This window comes from Ambystoma mexicanum, chromosome 8 (assembly GCF_040938575.1).
Source record: "Ambystoma mexicanum isolate Mex_15411 chromosome 8, UKY_AmexF1_1, whole genome shotgun sequence".
Lineage (NCBI taxonomy): Eukaryota > Metazoa > Chordata > Amphibia > Caudata > Ambystomatidae > Ambystoma > Ambystoma mexicanum.
This window is the reverse complement of record NC_090929.1, coordinates 629310278-629337396: the sequence shown is the minus strand read 5'-3', so window position 1 is coordinate 629337396 and position 27119 is coordinate 629310278. Positions and strand designations below refer to the sequence as shown.

General features: G+C 46.0%; 1 protein-coding gene across 12 annotated transcripts in view; it reads left to right on the top strand.

Annotated features, from left to right (window-relative positions):
• Positions 1-27119, top strand: part of EIF4G3 (eukaryotic translation initiation factor 4 gamma 3) — a 4880525-nt gene that overhangs the window by 347122 nt on the left and 4506284 nt on the right. For 2 of the 12 annotated variants that reach the window (XM_069610351.1, XM_069610347.1), the window contains exon 1: positions 19367-19627. The exons of the other annotated variants lie outside the window; for them this stretch is intronic. In XM_069610351.1, coding sequence (XP_069466452.1) covers positions 19584-19627 — 44 coding nt within the window. In that variant the 5' untranslated portion in view covers positions 19367-19583. Of the gene's footprint in view, positions 1-19366; positions 19628-27119 lie in introns of those variants that run through there. 12 annotated transcript variants of the gene reach the window in all.

Sequence of the window (27119 nt, the reverse complement as noted above, 5' to 3'; positions counted from 1 at the left end):
TGCGGGGGAAGAATGTCCTGATTATGACAGACAATTCAGTGGCCATGCACTACCTCAACAAAAAGGGGGGGGGCAGGGTCACTCCCGTTGTGCAGGGAGGCGATGCAGCTCTGGTTCTGGGCCATCCAGCAGGAGATTTCGATCTCGGCAGTACATCTGGGCGGAGATGAAAACGAGCCGGCGGATGCTCTGAGCAGGCAGAGCATGGTCTCTCACGAGTGGGAGCTGGCTCAGGAAGTTCTTTTAGAGATCTTCGCCCTTTGGGGAACCCCACAAGTAGATCTCTTCGCCACCAGTGTCAACCGGAGGTGCGAGAGTCTGCTCGCAGGAATTTCCTCCAAGAGGAGCCTTAGGGGACGCGTTCGTAAGGGAGTGCTCCTTCCCACTGCTGTACGCGTTCCCTCCAGTCCCCGTCATTCCGCAAGTGTTGCAGAGGTTACAGAGGTTCGGTTCCCGGATGATCCTCATTGCTCCGGCATGGGCCAGGAGAGTGTGGTACCCGGACCTTCTAAACATGTCCATCTGCCCTCCACGCCGTCTTCCCTACCGAGACGATCTGTTCTCACGGGAGGGGGATCGAGTTCTCCATCCAGATGTCAAGTCTCTCAGCCTTCATGCTTGGTATCTGAAAGGCTGAGGTATAAGGATTGGGACCTCCCGGAAGACGTGATGGAGGTGTTGCTTTCGGCCAGAAGGCCCGCAACGAAATCCCTGTACCGTTGCCGTTGGAGGAATTTCTGCAACTGGTGCAGGGTACAGAATGTGGATCCTTTACAATGTTCCATTCCTTTGGTTTTGTCTTTTTTTGCTTTCTTTAGCCCACAAGGGCCTGCAAGTAGGTAACATTAAGGGATGCCTGGTGGCGCTGTCCATATTTAAGCGCTCGTCTGAGGAATGTTCTTATTTTAAGATCCCTTTGATTTCTCAGTTTCTAAAAGGGCTAATGCTTCCACCGTCGCCTTTCCAGGTGACGGGATGGGATTTGAATTTGGTTTTAAAGTTCCTAATGGGAGCTCCGTTTGAGCCCTTAAATTCTTTCCCGCTGAGACTGTTGTCATTTAAGACTGTATTTTTTGTTGCGGTTACTTCTGCATGCTGAGTGAGTGAGTGAGTGAGTTGCAGGCACTTTCCGCCAAGCCACCTTTCACAGTGTTCCATGAGGACAGGATTGTCCTTAGGGTTCGTTCGTCCTTTTCTTCCGAAAGTTGTGTCTGGATTCCATTTAAGCCAGAAGGTGATTCTTCCAGCATTTTATCCTCCTCCGCAACCTGGTAAGGAAGAGAGGCTCAGCTCCATAGGTTGGATCCTAGGAAAGCTTTGACCTGCTATCTCTCACGGATGGCCCGGGTCAGAGTGTACGATCAGCTGTTTGTTGGTTATGCCGGAAGGCAGGCTGTTTCCAAGCAGACCTTGTCCAGATGGATCATTTTGACGATCTCTGAGTGCTACCGTTTGGCGGGTAAGGGCCCTCCAGAAGGCTTACGGGCTCACTCTACTAGGGGTGTGGCTGCTTCCACGGCTCTACAGAGGGGCGTTCCGATTCGCAGTATTTGCAAAGCAGCCACATGGGCTTCTGTCCATACCTTTGTGAGACACTATTCCCTGGATTCCATCCATGGGCAGGATTTAGCCTTTGGTAAGGCAGTCCTATATTCAGCAATTTGATTGGGCATTCTAAAATTCTAAATTTGTAAATTCTTTTCCCACCTCCATATGTTGGTACTGCTTTGGGAGTCTGTCATAGATGTGGAATACGTTGGAGGACACAATCCCCTCGAAGAACAAGTTACTCATCTTACCTGGTACCGTTCTTTCGATGGGATGTTCCTCCAACATATTCCACATCGAACCCTCCCAGCCTGCCCCTCTACAGAATTTCCTATGCGATTGCAGCTTACGTTTCTGCAAGGTTTTCTGCAGTCATACTGGCAGGAGATTGGTGCCACACGTTGTGAGAAAAAACTACAACTGAGGCTACGGGCGCTGTGCATCCTATATATAACATACAGTGACGTTGGCCTTCGATGGAGGCCCTCGAGGGACAGCATATCAACGTCATCGACGCAGGACGCCTATGCCAAAAAATGTTCCGAAGCGGCACAGCTGTGGTCATTAATGTCATAGATGTGGAATACGTTGGAGGAACATCCTATCGAAAGACGTTACCAGGTAAGATAAGTAACTTGCTCATTGGGACGGATGACATAATGGAGATTTTGCTCTCGGCCAGAAGGCCAGCAACAAAGTCCTTGTACCGCTGCCGTTGGAACAAGTACTGCAGCTGGTGCAGGCAAAGGAATGAGGACCCTTTTCAGTGCAATACGCCTATGGTGTTTGTCTTATTACACCTGGCAAATATGGGGCTCCAGATTGGAACCATCAAACGGTACTTGGCAGTGTTTTCAGTCTACAAGAGCACATCAGAAGAAGATTCATATTTCAAAATGCCATTAATTATACAGTTTCTAAAGGGGCTCACAAGTGTGTTCCCTCCTACACCATTTCAAGTTCCAGTTTGGGTTTTGAATCTTGAACTAAAATGTCTTCTGTGCGCTCCATTTGAGCCGCTCCACTCATGTCCATTGAGACTGCTGAGTTTTAAGACTTATCTTATTAGTCGCTTTAACAGCATTCAGCTTGGTTGGCGAGTTACAGGCCTTATGCAATAAAACCACTGTTCACATCCTTCTATAAGAACAAGGTTAATCTAAAGGTTAAGGCTACATTTCTTCCAAAAACTGTCTGATTTTTCGCATCTCTCAGAAGATTGTTTTTCCAAAATGTTATCCACCTTCACATCCTTGCAAGGAGGAGGAAAGGCTGCACAGGCTAGATACAAAAAGGCCACTTTGTTTTTACAATTCACCTATGGCTAAAATACAGGAAGATGACCAACTCTTTGTGGGGTACACCAGACACAAATTGGGACTGGTGGTCACAAAACAAAGATTATCTAGATGGATTATTCTAGGCATTACAGAATGCTAGAGGCTTGCTGGAAAGAATCCCCTCAGGAGGCCTGTGGGCTCACTCCACAAGGGGCATGGCTACATCTTCTGCTTTGCAAAGAGGGTTGCCGATAAAGGACATTTGTGCGGCAGCCACCTGCTCTACCATTCATACAATTCACAAAACACTACTGACTGGATTCATCCTCTGGCCCGGAAGGAGGATTTGGGAAAGTGGTTTTACATTCCGTCCATGACAAAACTAGAGATTAAATTTCATGATTTGAAAATTCGTACTGCCTCCCCCAAAACCGAACACTGCTTTGGGAGTCTATCTAAAGATGAGGAATACATGGAAGGACACAATCCATTCAAAGAACAAGTTACTTATCCTTGGTAACGTTCTTTTGACTGGATTTTGCTCCCACGTATTCCTCATCGCCACTCCAAACCTACCCTGCAGTAGATTTTCTGTGCATTACACCTTACGTGCCTTCATTGTCTGCTACGTCCCGTCCCCCTTTGCTCCATACTTTTGGGACATTCCGCCTATCAGGACTGGACCGGACCACTTTTGAAGCATCAATACTCCTACGTCCCGTCCCCTTTCCTTCATACTTATGGGGTACTTTGTAAAAGAATTTAAAAAAATTTGCAAACAAGTTAGTCCTTCCTCTCTTTCTACGCAGGGTACGGCAGGCTGCCTTAGTTTATGTGGATCAGTTGGAGGAGGGCCATCTTAGCAACCAGCCTCATTACAATCCCAGGGGTATGCCCCTCCAGAGCGGCCTCTACCCACTCTTCAGCCTAGACCTTCCTCCTAGGACACTTTCTTTGGCAAATTCCAGTCCCTCATTCACTCTGATCCGATGAAGGCTTACTTTAAGGATCTAATCAAAGAAATGTATGCTAGGCCTCTCGAGCTGCAGCCTGCTCCTCCTACTCAGCAGGTTTCGGTAATGCCGCCTCCTCTTCCAGTGGAGGTCCCTCTTACACTGCCACCACTGCCTCCACTTTCACCAGTGCTTAAGGCGCCAATTGCTCAAAAAAATATGCCCACAGTGTCTGAAGTATCGTGGGCGATGGTCAGTTTTCTGTTCCAGCCAAAACTGACGAGGACCAAGCGGACCAGGATAGCGAAGAGCCGCCCCGGTCTGTCGGAGCTTTTCATGAACTATGATGGCGTTGCTGGATATTCCAATACCCGAGCCTCTGGCTCCACAAGGAGTACTTTCAGGAGTGTTAACTCTTACGACACAAGAGCGCCCAAGCCTCTTCCTTCAAAAGGATGTGCTTGCTGAAGCCCGCAAGGTCTGGGAGAAACCTCATTCCGGACAGCATGTAAATGGGAAAATTGACGCTCGCTACAAGCTGCACTCGTCAGAGGACATACCTTGACTGCATTTCCACTCCCTTCATCAACGCAGTCCAAGCCGTCCTCCGCATCCTCCAAGGCTGCCTCTCAGGTCCTGTCCAAGCAGTACAACATTCTTGATGCCATTGGGGAAAATGTTTTCCAATTCAGATGTTCAGCTGTGGCAAGCGAATACCTAAGTCTCAAGCTGTGGAAGGAGCGTTCAGAATTTCAGGAATGTATCCCACAGGACAGGCTGAAAGATTTTAAAGAGGGCCTATCCGATGCCAGAGTTATGGCGTAGGACCTGCTGGAGGCTGCGGCCCATCATGTAGATAATTCTGCTTGGGTCCTTATGGTTGGGTTAGATCTCTCCCGCCAAGCATGGCTGCACGTGACAAAGTTCTCAAAAGAGGTTCAGGACAAAGTAGTCGTCCTTCGCTTCGAAGGTAAAGAGCTGTTCCACTCCTCCACTGATGAGGAACTCAATAAAACAAAGGCAAGCACGCAAACGGCTAAATCTTTGTCAGTCCTTGCAAAATCCCCAGTTAAAGCGGCCTACACGCAGAGGTCGGGGACCCAGACAAGGTCCTCAGGTTTTAGTGTTTCGGGAGCATCAAGCATGCCGGGCAGAAGGTTCCTCTGGTGCACTTCGACGCAAGCAGCAAAGGCAATGTGTTCGGTCTTTCTCTGTCATCCGCCTCCTTCGGCAACAGGTGGTCTTGCTGCTGACAAACCATCTAAATTATGTTTTCCATCTGTCACACAAGACTCTGGTGGGAGGACGTATATCTTCTCATCTGGAGGCGTGGCAGACCATCACAGAAGACTGATGGGGTTTGGCCGTCGCCCGAGCTGGCTTCTGCTTGCCCCCTCCCTCATACCCCACCCTCACCGTCCATTACAGCATACTGGGTCTCCCTCCCTCAGAGCCGAGGTATGGAATCTTCTGAACCTCAGAGCGCTGGAACCTGTTTGCTTGCGGGAGCAAGGGGAGGGCTGTGTATGTTCTGGGTCAGATCAATGTGCGGCAGTGTCACTGAGTCGCTAATCAATGCCGAATTACAAGTGGGAAATGAACAACAATGTTCTTGTCAAGCTTTTCCAGCAATGGGGTTCTCCAATGGTGGACCTTTTTGCGACATCAACCAACAGGAAACTACAACTCTCTGCCTCCAGGGACGGTCTTGGAGCATCTTCTCTGGGGAATGCCCTCGAGATTCCTTGGGACAACATGTAGGTTTATTCCTTCCCTTGATAAAGACGAATGAGCAGGGTTACTGAACCCAAAACATACACTTCTAGTTGGTTAACACATCAAAGACTAGTTGTTTTAACTTTTTCAGAGAATTTTTTTTTTTTATAACATTTTTTATTGTTTTCGTAAAACATAACATCAATTCCACCAACTCACCTCCCCACCCCCGGGAACAGTAGGATCACATGCCATGCGTACTGTCTAGAAAAGTTTCTGTACCAAAAATGTCTGAGATTTTGATATTATGCGGGCACCATTGTTCCATATAGTCCGACTTTAAATACTCCAATACTGCCCCCCACTCCTTCGTAAAGGACTGCTTCTGAACCTGGAGGTGGTGTGTAATCTTTTCCATTGTCATCTGTGACCAAACATTTTGTAGCCAAGTAAACACCAATGGCTGGTCCTGTTTTTTCCAGTTTTGGGCGATTGTGGCCCAGACTGCAATAACTAAGCCCATGTAGCTTCTCCATTGTGCTTTGTGGAGTCTTTTGGCGTGTAGGTCCTTCATTCCGCACAACCAAACCCGTTCCCCCATTTGTGTTGCAACAGGGAATATTTTTGCCATTTCCGCTTGGAGTTCCCTCCAGAAACCCTTCACACCCTGGCAATCCCACAATATATGCCTCCAAGTGCCCTTTTCCGTGCACCCTCTCCAGCAGCTATCTGGCATCTCCGGAAACATTGAATTGATCCTTTCTGGAGTATAGTGCCACTGCGTGATAATTTTGAGCCACATTTCCCTTGTTTGTACCGCTCGGGTGAGTTTTGGGATATCAACCCACAGTTGTTCCCACTGCGAACTAGAAATGCCCTCCCCCAGCGTACCCTCCGATCTTTTCATGTATGTCCATTTTATTTCTTCTGCCAGTGTTTATGAAGTGGTATAGTGTTGACACCAGTTTTCTGTCGCCCGGATTGGATATTATATATCTTTCAAATGGTGTCAAATCTCTTGTGGCTGCCTGGAATATCTCTGGAGTGGTGAGCCAGTGCTTTATCTGCTCATATTTGTATCTGTCAGTTTCCAAATTTTTTTGCAGTCCCCAAATGACCTTAGTTCATTGTCCTGGGTCATTTCTCAGCACCCTGCCTCCTCCCATTTTTCAAAACCCCCTAATTCGCATCCTGGCTGGAACAGCGGGTTATGGCAAATAGGTGTAAAGGGGGCCAATGGGGTGGTCATGATTCCCTTCCTGGTTTGAGCGTCCCATGCCCCAATGGTGGTTTTCATGACCTCACTAAGTCGGAGGTTCGGGTGTCTATGCTGTTTGTGTTTCCACAATAGGTCCTGCAAGGGGGTCCTAGCCACTGCCCTGTCTTGCATTGCCCAGATTGTGCAATGGTCCTCTGCCAGCCATTCCCTCAGAATCCAGAGTTGTGCAGCTTGGCAGTAATTCTTAAAGTGCAGAAGTGCTAGGCCCCCTGCCTTGATCGGTGCAGTAAGAATGGCCCTGGGCGACCCTGGGTGCCTTTCTGTTCCACACAAATAACAAAATGGCCTTCGATAGTGCTTTGAAAAAGGAATTTGGAACTGTCACAGGGAGGGCATGAAAGTAATAAAGCACCCTAGGGAGAGTGTTCATTTTGACCGACTGTATTCTGCCCCACCATGAGACCCTAAGAGGGGACCATCTGTCTAAGTCCTTCTTCACACTATCCAGCAGTTTAGGATAATTGCATTTGTAGGTCAAGACCACCCTGCTCGTAAGCATCACCCCTGGGTACTTAATGCCCTCTTCGGTTATCTTTAGTTCTAGCTGTCCCGCCACTTTGCCCAGAGACCCCCTATCTCCCGCTAAGAGCAACATTTCTGATTTGTTCCTGTTTAATTTTAGCCCAGATATCCCCCCAAAGTCTTCCAGTTCTTGTAGGGAATGTACTAGGGAGTTCTTGGGGGTCTTCCAGAGCCAACAACATATCGTCTGCGTACGCAATAACTTTGTTGTCTGCCTGCCATCTCTATCCCCTTAGCCCTACCGTTTCCCTGACTTTAATTAGGAGAGGCTCTAAGAATATAGCATAGAGGAGAGGGGCGAGGGGACAACCCTGTTTCGTGCCTCTTGATATCTCGCCTTTGTACGTTACCTCCTCGTTTATTGCTATTCTTATCGATGGAGAGTTGTAGTTGGCCCATACCATATTAATATATTGGTCCCCGAACTACATGTGTTTCAGCGTTCTAAAGAGTAAGGACCACTCCACCCGGTCAAAAGCCTTTTCGGCATCTAAGGAAAGCAATACTGACGGAGTGTGGGTGAAGCCAATTTTTTCCACCAGGTGGATGATCCTTCTTAAGTTATCATGAGTTTGTCATGAATAAAACCTGATTGATCAGTGTCGATTGGGGACGGGAGGAGGGGTGACAGCCTGGCGGCTAGTATTATAGTGTATATTTTCGCATCTAAATTAATCCGGGCGATACGAGCCTGGCAGGGTGGGGTCTTTGCCTGCTTTGTGGAACACTAAAACTTTCGTCTCGTTCATGGATGGGGTTACATTGCTGCTATCCTTGAACGTATTGAGCAGCCTTGTCAATATCGGGACAAGAAGGTCCGCGTATTTCTTGTAGAAGGGTGCCGTGAATCCATCTGGACCTGGTGCCTTATTGTTCGGGAGGCCCTTTATTGCCCTATGGACTTCTTCTTCCGTGATCCTGGAGTCCAGGAGCTTTGTCCTCTTCCGATATTGAATGAATAGGGAGGGAGTGTAAGAACCTCTCTTGTTCCTGTTCGTTCGGATGCCCCGTCGCATAGAGATCTTGGTAGAAGGCTTTAAAGGCCTCCCCTATACCCCTGTTGCAGGTTTGCATCTCTCCTTGAGCATCCTTCACTTTCAGTATTGCCAATGTGTTCTGTTTCCCTTTGAGTTGACGTGCTAGGTATCGGTCCGCCTTATTGGCCTTGATATAGTAGCGTTGCTTTAAGTAAAGTAGGGATTTCTCAGCTTTTTGGTTGCAGAGCATATCTAATTGTCCCTGCACGTGCCTCAAAGCCTTCTTGAGGCTTCTAGTGGGATGAGCTATCATTTCCTCATGAATGTCCACAATTTTCTTTTCCAATGTCCGCTCCCACTCATAGGCCTGTTTGTCCATGGCAGCTTTTCGGGCTATTATGTGCCCTCGTATTACTGCCTTAGAGGCCTCCCAAACTGACGCCAGCGGTACCTCTCCATTGTCGTTTAGATCAAAGTATGCCCTAATTTTTCCCCCCACTGTCCCTCCCAGCACTCTGTCTACCAAAATGTCAGGAGACAGTTTCCATCTCCAGAGGCCCCTTTCTCTGCCTGGGATCTGTAAGTCCAGGCATAATGCAGCATGATCTGAAACCGTAATAGCGCCCAGATCTATATCCTGGATTTTCCCCAGCAGGCCCACCGACACCCAAAAATAATCTTTCTTTGACATTGTGTTATGCACGTATGCGTAAAACGTGAACCCGCTAGCTTGACCCTTCTTTTCCTTCCAGACATCATGTAGCGCCATATCTTCCATCTTTTGTTTAAGATGTTTGGATGGGGCTCCCTGAACATGGCTTCCCCCCCGCGCTCCTATCCAGCTTAGGTTGCCAGGCTAGGTTTAGGTCTCCTCCCAAGTTTATCTCCCCTTCGCAAATCCCTCTAGTTTCCCTAGGGTGTCTCTCAGAAAGGCATCCTGCCCCGTATTTGGCGCATAGTCGCTAGGGTAAGCCATGAGCCAGCTACCGTGAGGTTTGCAAACGCAAACCTCCCCTCCTTGTCCACTTGTGTATCTACCAGGATCGCCCCCATGCCCCCCTCACTGCAATAATCACCCCTGCTCTTTTTCCCCCCCGCATTCACCTGTGCCCATATAGTGTACCCTTTCAGAAATATTATCTTTTTATCTTGTGCTCTAATATGAGTCTCCTGTAGGAGCAACACATCTGCCTTATCCCTTCTCGCCAGTCCCTCCATTTTTTTCTTCTTCACCGGCGAATTCAGCCCTCTTACATTTAGTGAGAAGATTCTAAACTTCAACATCTCATCTATTCAGTTGCTAGCATCCGCCTTCCCTCTATTTGTGATCCCACCCTCCCCCCCAAGTCTCTCCCCACCCCTTCCCCCCCAAACTGTTCAACTTGCCTCCAACCATTAACTGAAACTCCACTTTGGTCCCGAGGAGGGCCCAGGCACCTAAGGTTGCTAGGGCGTTACGCCTATCGCTCCTTGCCCTCTCATGACTCATGACTAATTGTGTGGGGGATCCCAAACCCCACATCTCCTGCTGACCTAGATAGTGGCCCCACCGTAACTTCTGTCTGGCCGCCACATAAATGATATTCCGTGATTCATTCTACCGCTCTATTTTCCTTCAAAGATTTCTATTTCTCACCTGCCGGATGTCTTGCTTTCCCTCCACCGTTTTGTTTTTCATGTGCCTTACCACCTCCCAGCCCCTAGGCCTCTTGTGTGAGTCTCCCCTAGCCCTGTCCCCTCCCGCCGTGCCCTCCTCCGCCTGAAGGCCCAGTGTATGGAGCCCCTCCTCACAAGTGGTCACTCTTCTCCGTTTGCCCTCACACTCAAACAAAAGGCCAAATGGGAACGTCCACTTGTATCGGATTCCTTTCGCCACCAGTTCTTTCACTAATGGGGCCATCTCCCTCCTTTTCAAAAGCGTCACCGAGGCGAGGTCTTGATATAGTCGGATTTCCACCCCATTCATCCTAATGCTGTCCAGCTGCCTTGCCTTCCTTAAGATCAGTTCTTTTTGTGGATACGATGATAGGGAAGCCAGCAGGTCCCTTGGCCTCTCTCCTGGGGCCCCCGTTCTTTTTGGACCCACCCTGTGTACCCTGTCGATGCCAATTCTCTCCGCATCTCGCTCCTCTATTATGTCCCTGAAGACTTCCTGCACCGCACTCTTAAGGTCCTTGTCCAGCACCGATTCCGGCATGAATTTTATGCGGATATTGGATCTGCGGGAGCGGTTTTCGAGATCCTCACATTGTATTTCCAGGTTGTGGGTCAGCCTGACCAGGTGTTCCTGAGTTTCACTGCTCTGTTTCGCTTCCTCGTCCGCATTCTGTACAACTCTTTCTAGGGTGTCCGTCCGTTCCTCCAGTTTGGCCATATCTAACCTTAGCTCTTGGATCGCCTGCTTTATGTCACTCCTCATTGAGGTAAACTGTTCCTGCACCGTTGACATGAACTTGTCCTGGAGCTCCACAAACCAGGCCCGCATGTGGTCCTTTGTCAGCTGCAAGGAAGTCTGGCCAGGGGAGGTGATGTCTGGTGTGGATTCTTCACCTGGTCGGTCCTTTGAGGTCATTGGTGCTTCTGAGGACCACATTTGTAACAGGTTAGGATCCTGTCTGAGGGGTTGCGATGCAGTCTGTGATGCCCCCCCTTCCCCTTGACATCTTCGGCGATTCGTGGGCAGGGGCCTGTACAGTCCTCCTGGTGCTGGAAGTGGGAGCTATCGAATTGTCTTTTGGTGGAAAGTGACTACCACCTGCTCCGTGTCCTCCCACCAGAGAGTCGGGCCTCCGGGGCACCGTGTTTAGTGCCGCCTCTATGCAGAGTCTCAGTGCGGCCCCCCCTGTGTCTACGCCGGGAAGGCCCTGTTCCAAGGAAGACTTATTCCCCCCCCCCTGATGCCTCTGCCTCTCCCTTGCCAAGCGCCTCCCCAATGGCAATGAGGGCAGTGAAGGGGTGTCGGTCCGTTTCTGGTGCTGGAGCGGTGCTCGAGGGCCAGTCGGCCTTCCCAGGCCCACGCGCGATGGGGAGAGGTGGAGTGCTTATGCCTGCGCACTCACCTCTGTCTCTAGTCCTCCCTGACTCTGCTGCCTCTGCTCCAGCGCGATGATCCTCCTTTCGGCCCCGCCCGCACGCAGCCATTACTGCCACCCAGGAGTCCGGGGGGGGGGACAACCCTGCCCCCGGCGGCGTCCCCTAGATGTGTGTCCCCTGTGGGAGGGGCCGGCGACCTTCCCGCTGTCCCCCGCTCCTCTCCGGCGGCTCGTGCACAGGCCCCCGCGCTCCCTGTCAGCGGGAGAGAGCAGGCGCCCGCCTCCACACCGCCCAGGCGCCGGGACACAGCCTCCAGTCTGCGATCATGGGTCTGCAGCCTCCGGAGCTTGTAAGTCTATTTTTATATGCCCACCAGGGTGCAGTAAGTGCCTTTAAGCACCACCAGGCCCCTGACCGCCGTTCACCTCCTCTCCCAGTGCCGCCGGTAGTCGCCACCGCCCAGCGGGAATTTCTTCGGCGGGGGAGGGGCCGTCGCTGCTCACGGGTGTTTCGTTCCCCAAACCTGTTTTTTCCCACTGAATGCAGCGACGGGTCTGCTCACAACGCCTTGCGGGACGTTCCGGCGTCCAGCTGAGCAACAGCCGTTCGGAAATCTTCACATTGTGGTTCTTTATTGTTGGCGGCCAGGCGAGAGCGCGATTCAAACGCGACTTCTCCTGCCGGCGGCCATCTTGGGAGCCAGAGAAATTTAATACATAAAGAAAACTTAAAACATATTTCCAGGACACTCGTCAATTCACAGAAGGGATCTACATATGATACATTAGTGCTCACCCAAGACAGGAAGGATAACATGGGGACAAATGTACAAAATCGTTAGTGTGCTTAATTACACAATTCTTAGCAGTGTATGAGTTGGACACTGGGACTTTAAGTCAAAAAGTCAATACTGTGTTGTGGCCATTTTTAAGCTTTATTGTGTAGCTGTCTGTTATGTCGGCCTTCATCAGGAGATAACAAATTGTGGTGGGAGGGTCCTGTAGGCTCTGTGAAGAGATGGGCAGAGATGTGTGTCAGAAGTGTATGTTGTGGGCAATGGTTGTGGGGTGAGGAAATCCTGGGGAAAGAGTTGGGAGAGGGGGGTTACTGTTGGAGGCAGAGGGGTGGATGGCTTCCGTCTTTGAGGAGCTGAGCATGAGGCATCATATAGCTAGCTATTCAGTGGTGAATGAGTGGTTCGCGTATTTGGTTATGCGTTTAGAAATTGCAGGGGTGAAGGTGATCAGAGTATTATTGGCAAAAAGGCAATAGGTCAAGCCAAATGAGGAAATTACTTTAACAATGAAGGAGGTGTGGGTGAAGAGAAGTGGCCTAAGAACTGATCCTTGAGGAACGGCCAGAGAGGGTTGTGTGAGAGGAAGCGCTGGAGACCTACTAGATGGGATGATCCGAGAGATGGGAGGACACTCAGTTGAGTAGTGTCTTTAACCGCAAGGGGGGACAGGCGGACACACACAGAGGCAGACACACACAGACAGACGGACCCTCCTGCCTATCAGGATCAAGGATGATGTACCTGTAATGGCTCAGAACACACATCACATATGTGGTCTCTTATACTTGTAATGGCATACAGTGCTGGTAAAGCATCTGCATTCAAGTAAGTTCTGAATCTGGTGAGCCACACCTCTAACTCTATAATTCCCAACCTAATGGCCAAAAGTAGGTTTGCACACATCTAAAAAAGGAGCACCCAATGGTAAAGCTTCATTGGATTTGTAAATGGTAAAGGCATGATCAGCTTTTTAAATTTTTATTGGTGCTATGTCAAAATACAAAAAGGAGAGCAAGAGCAACCCTGAACTATACAGGAGAACAAAGTGAGGGGTTGTGGAAGAGGCCACGAGAACAAAGAATGTATTAGACAATCCAAAACAGGAATTGGAGCAACAGGAAGAACGAGACCAATGAGCGACATAAGCGAGCAACAAAGAAAGTGAGTAGAGAAATAGAGGTAAATAATAGGACACACACACAATAAAAGTGAGGGATAGAAGCAGAGCAAAAGAGACTCATATAGAGACAGTAAAAAAAGAAAACACAGATCAACAGCAGACAGGGAGATCTGGAAATAGAAAATCCAGATTAGAGAAAGGCAGGCCAATAACATAAGAGGCAGTGCAAGAAAGATAATCAAAAGGAGTAATAACCATAACAAAGAAAATGAAAAAACAGATATAGCCAGAGTGATGACATGAGAGAGGAAGAGGAGTTATATCAACCGATACAGCACAATGTAGGAGGGAAACCACAATAATAGAATTCAGAGATGGGAGAGGAAGAGTGACTGAGCAACAGACCTGAAAACGGGGCAAAGCAATGCTTGAGGTAGAACATCAGAAACTGAGAGACAGCAGAAAGAGTAGAAAAGGGAGGTTGAGATGGAGTAAAAACATGTAGTGGCTGTCAACCATGTAGTGCTAAGCAGCAACAGTAGGCCTGAGAGGCAGAGAAGTGATGCTGGTAAAGTGAGGGACTTGATTTATGATGTAACTAGCTAGCATCTGTAGTAGTTCTTAGAGTTATGGTGTCCAAGTATAATGAAGATGAAGCTGGGTAGTACGCATCAACAAGTTCTTTGTCACTTTTATGTTTTCGAACACAGTTTTAATTTTACAGACAAATTGGATAGTTGTCAGGCACTTGTTGTACTATCTTCCAAAGGAAGAAACTCATTTTTACTCTCTTGAAATTGGATTTACTCTCCAATTCTAAAAACTGGGAGTAAAATACTCACGCCAAAATCCTATCTGTAGCACTGATTTCACTGTGTCTTGTCTTTTATATCAGACCTTGCTGCCTCTGGCATCCACATCTTATCTTGCAGAACATATCTGTCAGCCATTGCAGCTTATCTTTCCACAGACAGTTGCTCGTTTTCTCTGGCAAATAAAGTAATCCACGAGGTATTTTGCAGGTCTTCACCTCTTTCCGCCGGTCAGGCCTCCTCACCCGAAATGAGGTCTGAACGTAGCCCTTACCGCTTTGTGTCAAAAGCTGTTTGAACCAATGGCTACTACTGAGCTAAAGTTTCTCTTGGAAAGTGGCCTTCTTGATTTCTGTAACATCTGCAAGAAGAATAAGTGAGTTTTTTAATTTTTTATTTGATTCAGCTGAATTAAATCCACCTTTCAAAAAAATATTTTTTATACAAAGCAGATAACAATATTGGTTCAGTGTACATAAACGAGATTAACAATACAAAGGGCAATAAAAATAAAAATATCGATAAAGAAATGCATGTTATTAAACACCAAACAACTTAGTAATAATACCCGTCGGGTCCACCTCCATATTTTTGCAATACTACTACAGGTCAAAGGATCTTCATATTAGCGGTCTCCCGATTTATCTAGATGCAAACTCTGCAAAAAGTTAATTGTTGCCAGTTGAATTGGCGTGTAGCGGGAATTCAAAATGAAAGACCAACATTTGTCAATTTCAAGTTGTCCTAGGTATTCACAATGTCTTGCAAAGTGAATGATTCTAAGGTTTGTTAATGCAGCACACTCTGTAATCAAGTGAAACAAAGTTTCTGGAACCTCATGTTTCAGGCAATAGCGGCAAAAGTTCAATGCAGCTGGCAGCTCTTTACATTTAGCCTGGATGTCTTTTGTAATCCATAAATTAAAGCGCAGGCGTAATATGCCTGCACAATAATTTGGAGTAGGTATTCTCACGAAATAGGGTGCTAAAGTACAAACTTTTTTTAGAGGAAATCTATGCACATCAGCATCCCTGTATTGGAGACATGATTCCCTTGTATTAATCCAGTCTATCTCATATATTTTCGAAAGGGTTCTTTTTAACCTGGATGTTAGAAGAGCTCTGAAGCTTTACCTTGACAGAATAAGCGAACTTAGAAGCTCCTCACAACTCTGTTAATTTTAGGGGACCCAAAAGGGAAACTGGCTTCAAAAGTGTCCATCTCACGCAGGTTCGCTTCATGCATCTCAGAGGCTTATACAATTCAAGGCCTTCATCCCCAAAGGGGCGTTCATGCACATTTGGTCTGTGGCAAAGCAGCTGCTGTTGCCCTCCCGAAATATGTTCCTTGGGAGTCCATAGCCAAGGCTGCTACGTGGGCTTCTCCCTCAGCTTTTTGCAGACACTATGGTCTTATCCTGGGCTGCTGGGCTGATGCCCAGTTCGGCCAAGCAGTTCTTAAGAACCTGTTGCAGCAAAGGAAATTTCCATTCTCCTGTTTGTTTGGTCAGTGCTTGGGAATCTCCCAAAAGTATGGAGGAAAGGGGACAGGACGTAGGAGTTATAACAAAGTTACTCACCGTAGTGACTACCTTACTCCTAGTCCATACGCCCACCCGATGTTCCCTCTAAAAAGTATCCTCTAGTTTGCTAATCCTTCGACCTTGGTGATAGAAAAAGACTCAAAGGCAATGCGCGGGACGGAGCTCAGGAAGGCGCGCCATAATCACGTGCGGTGGCCCTTTGTAAAAAAATAAAAGGATAGGTATTTTTAATGCTTCAAAAGTGCTCCGATTCCATCCCCATGGACGGAATGTCCAAAAAGTATGGAGGAAAGGGGACTATGGACTTAGGAGTAAGGTAGTCACTGCGGTGAGTAACTTTGTTAGTCTTGGACATGATAATGCTGGTAATCCTGTGAGAAGGTGAAAAAACAGAACTGAAGTTAACGGGCGCTGCGCGTGTTATATAGACCCGTGATAACATTGACCTCGAGACTGAGGCCCTCGAGGGACATCCAGTCGACCACATTGACGCACAGTGACCTCTGGCAATTTTTTCCTACAGCTGGAAGGGAATTTATCTAAAGATGGGGAATATGGGGAAGGAACATCCAGTAGAAAGAACGTTACCAGGGGTACATAACTTGTGCTTATAAAGATACTTACAAAAGTATGATTGTTGGTATTTTCATTTTTTGAGGCTCTACATACTGTAAAATGTTCATACTTTAAATAAATGGAAGACACGTAAAAAGAGAACAGAAAATAAACTATTGGTGAGAACATTTTCATAGTTCAGTAAAATGTGTATGTAAACTTGTTTGTGCAGAGCCTTTTTTAAATATTGTGGTATAATGCTTGTGTGGTTGTAAAGGGTGTAGTTCGGCCTAATGATTCAAGAAAACTAAGAAAATTATTTTTCCTGGCTCATCTTCTGCATTAGACTGAGCATTCATGCTCATTTGTCCCCCGTTTGCATCAGTACGAGCATGTAGTATGTTCTTTGGGCTCCCCTTTCTACAACAGTGCGGCAAAGCCCCATGCTCTCAAAAGCTTGTTGTATTTACTGAATAACATGTTGCCATTTTGTCATTCCGAGGGTAAAGTGCTTTTACATAAGAGCTTTAAGTTAGGTTTACCAGGTGAAGGGGCAAGAGTGAGAACCTATAGCGGGGACATCGACATAGCCATATTTTTTACTGTGACAGCCCAAGCCAGTATTAACAAAATAATGGTCATGAGAGCTGGGTTTTGAGGATGAGGGCGTGGGGGGGCTCCTTTCAATTCTAGCAGCTGGTGTTTGAGACGCATTTTGAAGAGTTTCACTGAAGAGATGACTTTGCTGGCTGAAGGGAGCATTCCACTGGAGTGGGGCAAGGTGTGAAAGAGGTATGTGGGAGTGAGAGGGGGAACTGATGGGTTGTGAAGAGATGCGAAAGGGAGAGTTCTGGGAGATGCTGTCAGTGAGGTAGTTAGGCACCATACGGTTGATGGATTTATAACATAGTAGCAGGAATTTGAATAGATTGATTTTACACGTAGAGCCATCCAGAATGGTGAGGGTAGGTAGAGGTGTCGGATGTGGGTAGGTTGAAAAGTGTGTCTCTCTCTCTCAAAATTGAGGGGAGCAAGAAAATAGATGTGCAGAGCAAGAAGTAGGCTTGTGCAGTAGTCCAGTTGGATTATCACAAGAGTAGAGCTAAGGGTTTTGGTTGAGTGGTGCATTTGGTGCAAACAGGCTTTTCTAATGTTTAGGAGATTGTGTCTGTGGTTGCAGAAAAATGGCTGATGAATTGGAAGTTTTTTGGTCAACGTCAGAGAACTATAAGGTTGTGGGAAATGGTTGTGGGGTGAGGAAATCCTGGGGAAAGAGTTGGGAGAGGAGGGTTACTGTTAGAGGCAGAGGGGAGGATGGCTTCTGTCTTTGAGGAGCTGAGCACGAGGCATCATATAACTAGCTATTGGTGAATGAGTGGTTCGCGAATTTGGTTATGAGTTTAGAAATTGCAGGGGTGAAGGTGATCAGAGTATTATTGGCAAAAAGGCAATAGTTCAAGCCAAATGAGGAAATTACATTAACAATGAAGGAGGTGTGGGTGAAGAGAAGTGGCCTAAGAACTTATCCTTGAGGAAGTGCTGGAGACCTACTAGATGGGAGGACACTCAGTTGAGTAGTGTCTTTAAACGCAAGGAGGGAAAGAGTTTCTAGGAGGGAGGAATGATCCACAGTGCTGAATCCATCACAAAAGTCTAGTAGGATGAGAATGGAGGGGACATTGAGTGGTGGGCAGTGGTAAGAGAATTGGCGACGTGGATAACAGTGGTCTCAGTGGAGTGTTTTGACCGGAATGCAGAGCGGAGATGGTCAGTAAATGGGTGTACCTCAAGATGGTTCACTATCCGGTTGAAGACGCTCCCTTGAAGGGTTTGAGTGTTAGGAAAGAGAGACGTTTCTGTAGAATTAGGGGTTGTTTGTGTCAGCACTTTTTTTTTTTAAAGGCAATATGATTGTGGGTGTTTTATGATACCCTGGGACGATACCAGTTGAAAGAGAGGTTAAATAGGGTAGAGAGGATGGGGGCGGAGGTGAAAGATGAAATTTCCTTTCCAATTTCTGGTGCAGTTTGGGGTGGTAGGGAAGATGTGCGATGGCAAGAAAGGTGTGTAAAAGATGTGAGAAAGGGGAGATTGAGGATGGGGTGGGAGTGTGAGAAGAGTGGACAGGGTGTCCTGTATTTTTGTGATTTTTAATGGAGAAGTAACAGGCAGTCATGGGCGAACCGATGACAAACTAGAGCTGGCTTTGGGGGACAGTTGTGGGTGTTAATGGCTTGGGCTAACTTGTGAACTGAGAGGGAAATAGATTAGTGTGAAAGGCGAATTTTGATATGTAGAGAGATGTGGTCAGGGCCAGTAGGGAGTCCTTGTTGGCAGCAAGGAGCAGTGGTCGAAGTGAGTGGGGGCAGTCGGGAGCGGTGTTCCACTACTTTTATGTTTTTCTCTTAACAGCTCCACTACTTTTTGCAACCATTTTTCCCATTCCAGATCTATTCCTTGAGTTAAAGCACACTTATCCACTTCACCACGGATATCAGTTACAGCTAAACTAAAATGTGTTTCAACTCAATTGGCTGTCAAGCAGCATGACTGCACCCCTTGGAAAATGTGTTGCACGTTTCTCCCTTCCTTCCTACTGAGTCCCCCGTGGTAATCACAGTTCCACTACTTTTTTGGTGCACTTCTATCACTGGCAAGGGGAGTAAAGGATTGGTCTTTGTGCCAGAGATGTAAGCATCTGTGTATGGTGGTTCTCCACAGCTGAACGGCTGGTGGAGATCTAAGGTTAAGATGCGGCAGGAGAGATTAGAGGGTTGAATTCGGTAAAGGCGGGTAAGCAGTATGTTTTCAGCCATGATGCAGGGTCTGGACAGGCATGCACTCCCCGACCGTTGCTGTGTGCGTGAGTAGGCAGCATGCATCCCTGTGTACATTGACTCTGCCTGTTAGTCTGAGCATCTTTGGTCCCTAAACTGTACCAACATGAGCAGGCAGCATATTATGCCCCAGTCTAGGCAGCTTGGTCTTAAGTCTACGTAGGGGGACCTACACTTGTATCACAACCTCAAGTACCCTTTGGAATACCTGAATGTTTTTGTTTACAGTTTAGAATTGAACGTCGTGTTTCTATTGGGGCATGTGCACCCTAATCCAACCCCTCTTCCTCCTGCAGTACTGGAACCGAGTCGAGCTTGTTTTCGTGAACTCACATGGTCTGCCTGCGCATGGTCACATGACTCCGCACTGCAGCTGGCATCATAGCTCTGGGTTCTCGAGATCAGAACCGCTTTGCTCCTAAGCGGTATCTGTACTCTCGCTGCCGAAAGAAGAAACACTAGGCTTCCACGCAGTCCAGCTAGGATTTACAGACCTGCAGAAAAGAAAAGGAGCCGTCAGGAAAAAAACATAAGATAGTGAAAAAATACAGAAATACCTTACTTTAATTGCCCGTCAGAGGCTCCTATCCTCGGAGCTGTCTCGGGAGTTAAATGGTTCAGTTCCACTATCTGATTACAGCACACGGTGAGAGACTGTATCCTTCTGCGTTACTCGTAGATGTCTTGGGCTTTATGTGCGCCACAGGGCTTGAAATTGTTTCTCTAAAGTAAGTGCATTTATGTTTGATCTCTGTTCTTATTTACGGAGGTGCGCAACGGAAGCTATTTTGGGAAGGACGAATCGTGTTGGTGCTGGGGTGAATCTTATGTATGCATTTGATGCAAGCTAAACAGTATAAATCTTAGAATACCCCCCAAAACTCATAATTGCTTGCTAGGTGTATTGCGTTTTTTTTTCTCGCGAGTGTTCTGCCATTTCTGTCATAAGAGTTGATGGCTACTATGAGCTTTTAATACAGCGAGCCCCGTTTTCTCATCAGAAGAAACCCTACCACAGGGTGTAAGATGTTATGTACACATGCCTTTAATGCGGCGACGACTTTCCTATTTTGAAAACGTTGAGGCCATTGGTTTATATTGGCCCCCTTCCCATTTTTGGGACCGTGCTCATTGCTTGGTAGCTAGACTCCTATTTAATTACACAGGTAACTGTTTTCTTTTCCGCCGCCGTAATCGGCATGCAAATCGGCATGCAAAACAGCAACAGAGTTGAACAATTCTAAAGCTAGTAATCCAGACAAACCACTATCCAGATTTTTCACCCAACTACTCTTATTCATTTACTGTATTTTAAATCTACTGTTTGTCATTGTCAGGTGTATGTTGACATTGTATGCACCCATGGGCGGCCCTAGGATTTGCGGTGCCCTGGATGGAAGATGTGTGGGGCCCCTATTTTGCATAAATAGTGACAAAAGTGATATCACAGAATGAATCTTTAGTGCGCAAAGGTATCATGAGAAGTTAAATCGGAAACATGTTGCCAAGCTTAATGTATACATTGTGACGTCCAGTATATGAATGATCAGTTTTAAATTTTTTTTTTTTTAAGTAGCAGGCAGCTTGAATACGTTGTACAGACTTCTCATTTCGGCAGTCACGGTATAGTGTGATAAAAGTATTTGCCAGGGAGCACTCACTTGCTTAAATGACGAACCCGGATTTGAGAGCAGTAAGCAGTCTATAATTCAGGAACTTGAACACATCTCATCCCAGATGTAATTGGTAGAACGAAAGTTTGCAAAAGCTTTTTGAAACTTTGTTTTGAAAACACTACCTGGAAGGCACTGCAAAAATATGGTGATTGTGTTTTGCTAACTGAAACAAACTGCTGTTTTTCAGAAGTTTCACAATACTTTTTATTTTTGTGTGTATATTTGGGCAATACTAGTGCCTGATGCCTAAGGGCTTAATGCGCTTTACAAATGTAAAAATAAATAAATAAAAGATCAATATTGTCCAAATTATCAAAATGCTTTTATTTCAGAAGCTACATATAAGGATTATTTTGACTGTCAAAAAAAGAATAGCAAATAACTACATTTATCAAGTGCTGCTCACTGCAAAATGAGAAGGGAGCCTCATTAATGTACCCCCTAAGCCTTGAGGCGAGGGGGTTAGCAGGCCATAACTGTTTGCTGGTGTAGAACAGCAGGGGATCCTATAGCATAACATTGCAAAGGCAACTGGGCGGGTTAGGAGACTTGCTGAGATGTTAGACATTTAGAACTTCCTGTAAATCATGTCTTTCCTATTCCTGCGGTAACATGTGCATGTACTGTAAAATGTGGTGTTTTGATATGGGGATGAGTATGACTCCCTCTCTTCATTAAGTGGGGGAACTTTTTCTCCCATAGTGAAAATCAAAAGCTGGAATATACGCACAGTAAGTGAACAAATAAGTGAAAGATACACATTTACTTCAATTGACCTTTCCCCTTAGAAGAAAGTTCACTAGGCAAAAGAAATAATCAACAGAAAAATAACCTGAGAGGACATTTTCCAATAAATGCACCGGACAAGTATAATAGGTGCTCACCTTTTAAACCCATCAATATGTAGTGAAATATTCCCTGGAAAACAAAATCGCAATACGAGCATGTCTGCACTGGAAACATGACAACCTGGGTGAAATCCTGGTAGCCAAATGCGTTTGAGCAAATGTGCCGACCTCAATAATACCCAAGGGGTTGTGTCCGCCCTCTGAGACATGTTGCTGTACACTCACATGCACCTGACTCCAGGATTGCAACCTCTCTTGCCACATCCTGGGCCAATATTCAGGACTCACTTGCCCTCTCATAATTTCCCCTCATCAACCCCATGTCTCGCTTTCAACAATACTCTGCTTTATGAAGATGACTTAAAGTACACATACCATAGTAAGGTACCCACGCAAATATATAATAAATGACAGAAATATGTTAAGCAAAAAGTGTACAATTGTGGCATTATTTCTACGTTTTGACTGGGAGACTACAAATACCAGAATGTAATTCAGAAAAAAGGCCTTTCTATTTTCAAGACTTATAACAACATGTATTGTGTATTGTGTGAAAAGGTTACCTGTTTGTGTTGCCACCATCCCTGGTTGCATGTCATTCTCGTTGGCAGTGGCTGGAGCTTGTAAGCGCTAAAATACCATTACCCGCCTGTAAAGATCTTGTAGAGGATGGATACTGTACTACTAACTAAGCATCCAGTTACCTGTGTGATGGCACGAGCGACCATCTTGGCAGAACCCTACAATTTTGTTATAGCATAGTGCCCGTAAATGTTTACGCCATTCAAAATATGCTCATAAGATGCTAAAAAGAACTGCTCATTATGGCAAGTCATTCTACTGACAAAAAAATGATATCTTAAACATTATGAAGTATTTCGAGGTAGCGTGCGTTGGTTCAACATCTCTGTGCCTGCTCATGTGTACCCTCGATTTTCTGAACCTCTAATTAGATGGCCAGTTGCTAACATGATGGCACAAATGGGCATATTTAATTCCTTCCTTTATGTAGTATCGGGAAAAGGAGGATGAACGACTGAATCAATTCCTTAATGTGAGTGACTTTACATGGCGGTGCACAGCTGCTACCTTGATAGGCCCTGAGAGTTTTGCGACTCAACACTCTATGGCATTTGTCCGAACCACTAAATGGCTAACCAAATTCTACATGCTGGTATGTCGGTATGGTCACTGTCTTATTGTAGTTATCTAAAGACAATATTAACACCCCATTTTTGTACCACATCCCATTAGGTCTTTTGCAGGAGTGTGTATAGATGGGCCACTGTAAACCTGCTCTTTGATGTCAGAAATGGTTTATACAGTAGGTCATTGTCTACTGACTTAAAGCCGATCCCGAAAGCTTGATTTATTTGGGCATATAGTTGGGGCAGTATTAAAATGCGTATCTTCGTGTATCAGTTTCCTTGACGCTATTGAATATCTAAAATCTTTGCACAACATTACCGACACAGGAAATGGCTAGTATTAAATCACTTCCCATCTATGCCATTCCGATGCCTCAGCCTCTTCTATCCATTCCCAACTCATAAATACAGCATTGTTCTCTTTCTAACAGGTGTGTGTCAATGCTACTTCCCCAGATGGGCATCTTCAGTTGTTCTAGAACGGTCCATTGTAAATCATTGGTTTTATGTCCCTATGCCTTAGGATATCCAACCAATGGTGCACTCCCTTTCTGATTTATGATACATGAACAGTGTGTTTTGCAGGTTTTTTTATGCTTCTTTGTGTTATTCACACTTACCGAAGATCAGCATGCGGTTGCATGCTGTTGCCGGAGATCGCTTTTTAAACTGCTTGTTGCCACTTGCTTTGCAGTCCTACATCACTCTTCTTTGTTCTGGCCGTAAATGGGCATACTAAACAATTCTCAGAGGGAAGGTCCAACAATTGTACATATCTGCCACAGTCTCTTGATGCGCCACTGAGGAACCCTCAGTGGCCATTCGAATCAGTGGATCTTTCAATTTCTTGGCCTCCATAAGGCAAACCTAAGACAGGGATTATCATTCATGCCCACCATTTCAATCTTATCTTTTTAGGTTGATTTATTTAATAAGATACATGAGCATTATACAACAGAAAACGGCCTTAAAATCAACAAAGAAAAAAGTGAAATTTTGATTTTGGAAAAGTTACAGGTAAACAAAGGTAAAAAAGGAAAATTTTGCTGGCGAATTGCAAATGAGGACCTACAAATCGTAAAGAGCTCGACCTACCTGGGCATGAAAATTAGCGCCAGTAGAAGAGACGAGCCGTGGTCTATTGTTGCAAAAAGCAAGTGTCGGCAGCTGGCGTGTCAAGCGCAATTAATTAATAAGAAATTTGGCAAATTTTCGTTAAAACCTGTCATTTTATTTTACGAGCAAAAAGCGGTACCTGCATTTATATACCGCGGAGAAAACGCATTTGGTTGCGCAGAGGATTTGTGGAAATCCCTAGAAAACATTTTTTGGTCCCGTGTTTTGCAGCTTCCAAAGGGTACATCAACAACATGTCTACGGTATGAGCTAGGGCTCATATCAATCAAAGCAAGAGTTACATGGAATCTCCTAAGTATATATAGAAAAACGATGGTTAAAACTCCGGTGCCACAATTTGAATTGCTACACAAGTCTGACAAAGACAGAGTCACTACTACTTTGTTCGACTGGAACGTCGTCTGCAAGGCTCTACTAGAGGAGTATGGCATCAATCTCTCACTGCTAATAGAGAATCCAGACATGGCTAAAACGAAAATCTGGAGAACTTACTGGATATCAACCTGTGACTTAAGAGCAAATTCAATTCTAATGTGCGAGGTACCGGGAGAAGCAAAAGCTTACGGTCAGCGACACACATATCTAACCTGCTTACCAGATCAATACTCAAGAGCTCTGTATATGCGTTTCAGAATGAATTTGTTCTTAACAAAAGAACGTTTGGCTACATGGACAAAGTATGCTAACATTGATCCAGTATGCAGATTCTGTAAAAAGAGCAATGAATCCATCAAACATTTAGTCATGAGTTGTCTTGCTTTTGAACACCAAAGAGAAAGACAATTTGGGAAATTGATCAACGAGCATGAATTCATGAATACAGAGGATTGGTGGAAGGCACTGTTTGAGGGGAACAACAGAGCAGTTCTATTTGCTCTAGTAAATTTCCTTTGATTGCTGAAAAGTAATTTAGACATGGAGAATGAGAAACTGGGTTTACGTAATTAAGAAAACTGTTACGGAGTAGGAACTTGGGTTGTGTGTGTGAAATTAAAATGTTTCAGATTGATGAAGGAAACTAGGAATTGAAAGGAGAGACTGGAAGATTGCAATGTGTTATTTTAAAGGTTTGAATAAACCAAATAAAATAAAAAAAAAAAAAAATAAGATACATGTGCAGATTGTAAGTAAGAATGCAAGTTAGATTATTCCTTGGTACACAATCTTTGGTGTCCAATGTGTATTATCTAGGTGCAAATCTGGTTATTTTGTAAACGTTTCTGGTCAAGCGTTTGGTCTCCATCAAAGGCGAAATCAGATCCATGGCCTGACCATCAAATTCTTGAATGAAAGAGCAATTCCTTCTGTACTTTAGGAACTGACCAAATGTCAAGTTGTCTTTTAGTGCCCGCGGATAAAAGATCCTAACTTGCAAATATTGATTGTCATCTGTGCTTTTTGGGTGTCTCCAAGCCTTTCCCACATTTAGATATCTTAAATAGAAGTTTTATTTATTCATCATTTGTTAGGCGCTTATACAATTAGCAACAACTGTTTCAAAGTGCCCACAGGGCAACAGGGCGGGGACAGGGCAAGGTAGACAATGGATTACAAAAATATAATTTCATTAATAGTACAAACAAATGAGAATAACAGGGAGGGGACACAAACCTACTATGCCTTGTGAGTGTTCAGAATATGCAAGGGGAGAGGGGTAAGGGATAGGTGCTGTGGTGCTCATGGAGAAGTGTTCGGGTGATGTGCTAATACAAGAAGAACATAAGTGCAACCTCCTGTGTGGAGGGTGAAGCTAAGTGCAGTAAATAGACAGCGGCTGAGTTGAGGGATGTGGGGGTTCAGGGCCTTGAGGATGCATAAGGGACCCACACATCAGTCAAGGAGGAGGCTATTGCAGTAGTCCATCCTGGAGAGAACCAGAGCACGGGTAACATTGAGTCCCTGGGGGAAGGTGAGGAAGGGTAGAGTACCTTTGAGAAGGAAGAGCTGAAAGTGGATTTTCTTGACAATGTCCTGAATATGAGGGACGAACGAAAGGGAGGAATCGAAGATGACTGAGAGATTCCTGGCTTCAGAGGAGTGTGCAGTGGGGGAGCCCATGGAGGAAGGCCTGAGTGAAGGGAAGAAGTAGGGTGCAGGGGAACCAATAAGGAGAATCTCTGTTTTGCTGACATTGAGGCAGAGGTCATTAGCAGTGCCCTTGGACTGGATGGCAGGGAGGCAGTCTGGAATGAAGGAAGGTGTAATGGTGTCAGTAGGAAGTTTGAAGAAGAGTTGTATGTCAGCGTAACACTGGAAGTTTGAGGAGAAGGACGAAATGAGGTGTGCCAGCATTGAAAGGTATATGTTAAAAAGCCTGGGTGAAAGAAAGGAGCCCTGGGGTACGCCACAGGTGGAGACGGAAGTAGGGGAGGAGCAAGGGCCCAGAATGGTTTTTGAGGCAGTCAGTTAGGAAGGAGGCAGGCCAGTCCACTGCCCGCTCCGAAATGCCAAGGGTATCATGGAGCCTTTTTATGAGGATGGAATGGTTCACTGTGTCAAATGCGGAAGAGAGATCAAGGAGGACGAGGCCAGCAGGGGAGTTGGAGTCCATGGGTGCAAGCAGTTTACAGGTGTTCAGAAGAGCAATTTCCGTGCGTCAGGATGCTCGAATCCAGACTGGTGGTGTGCAGACCGCCAACAAGTTGAGTATGAGAGTTTAGTTGGGGGAGGGCCAACTTCTTGAGTAGTTTCCCCAGGACAGGGGTGATGGAAATGGAGTGGTAGTTGGCTGGGCAGGAAGAGTCTGCAGAGTATCTTTTAAGGAGGGGGCGCACAAGGGAGTGCTCGAGGAAGGATGGAAAAGATACATTAGCAGTGGAGTGGTTGCAGAGATCTGCAAGAGCAGGGCAAAGAGAGGAGATATTGTCCTTTGATGGTTGTGGAAGAGCAAGTGGCAACCTGTTTGGAGGAGACCTTCATGGCGTTGACAACGCTGGTGATTTCTTCAGGGGAGACGGGAGCGAAGGAGGAGGGTGAGTGGTGCAGGGGCAAGAGGGGGGAGGATTGGGTTGGCAGAGTGTGTAACAAGGATGTTCAGTATGCAAGGCATAGAATAAGCAGCATCGCATAGAAATTTGCTATGCAATTCTGTCAGTTTGCTAATCAAATGGACACTTGTGTAGCAAAGATAGCTATTTAAGTTGCCTTCTTCAATGAAAGCACAGCTCGCCCTGCATTTCTCTCTTGCCCTCTTTTCCCCCTCTTCTGTCTGTTCACTTCTAGTCCTATTGGAGAGAAAGTGCTGCAGTAATTATTTCCTCCACTCTTGTGTGGGAGTGCTAGGCGAGAATTTATTTTTCTTTTTCAAATAATTTCAAACCAGAAATAATTGTGATGGTA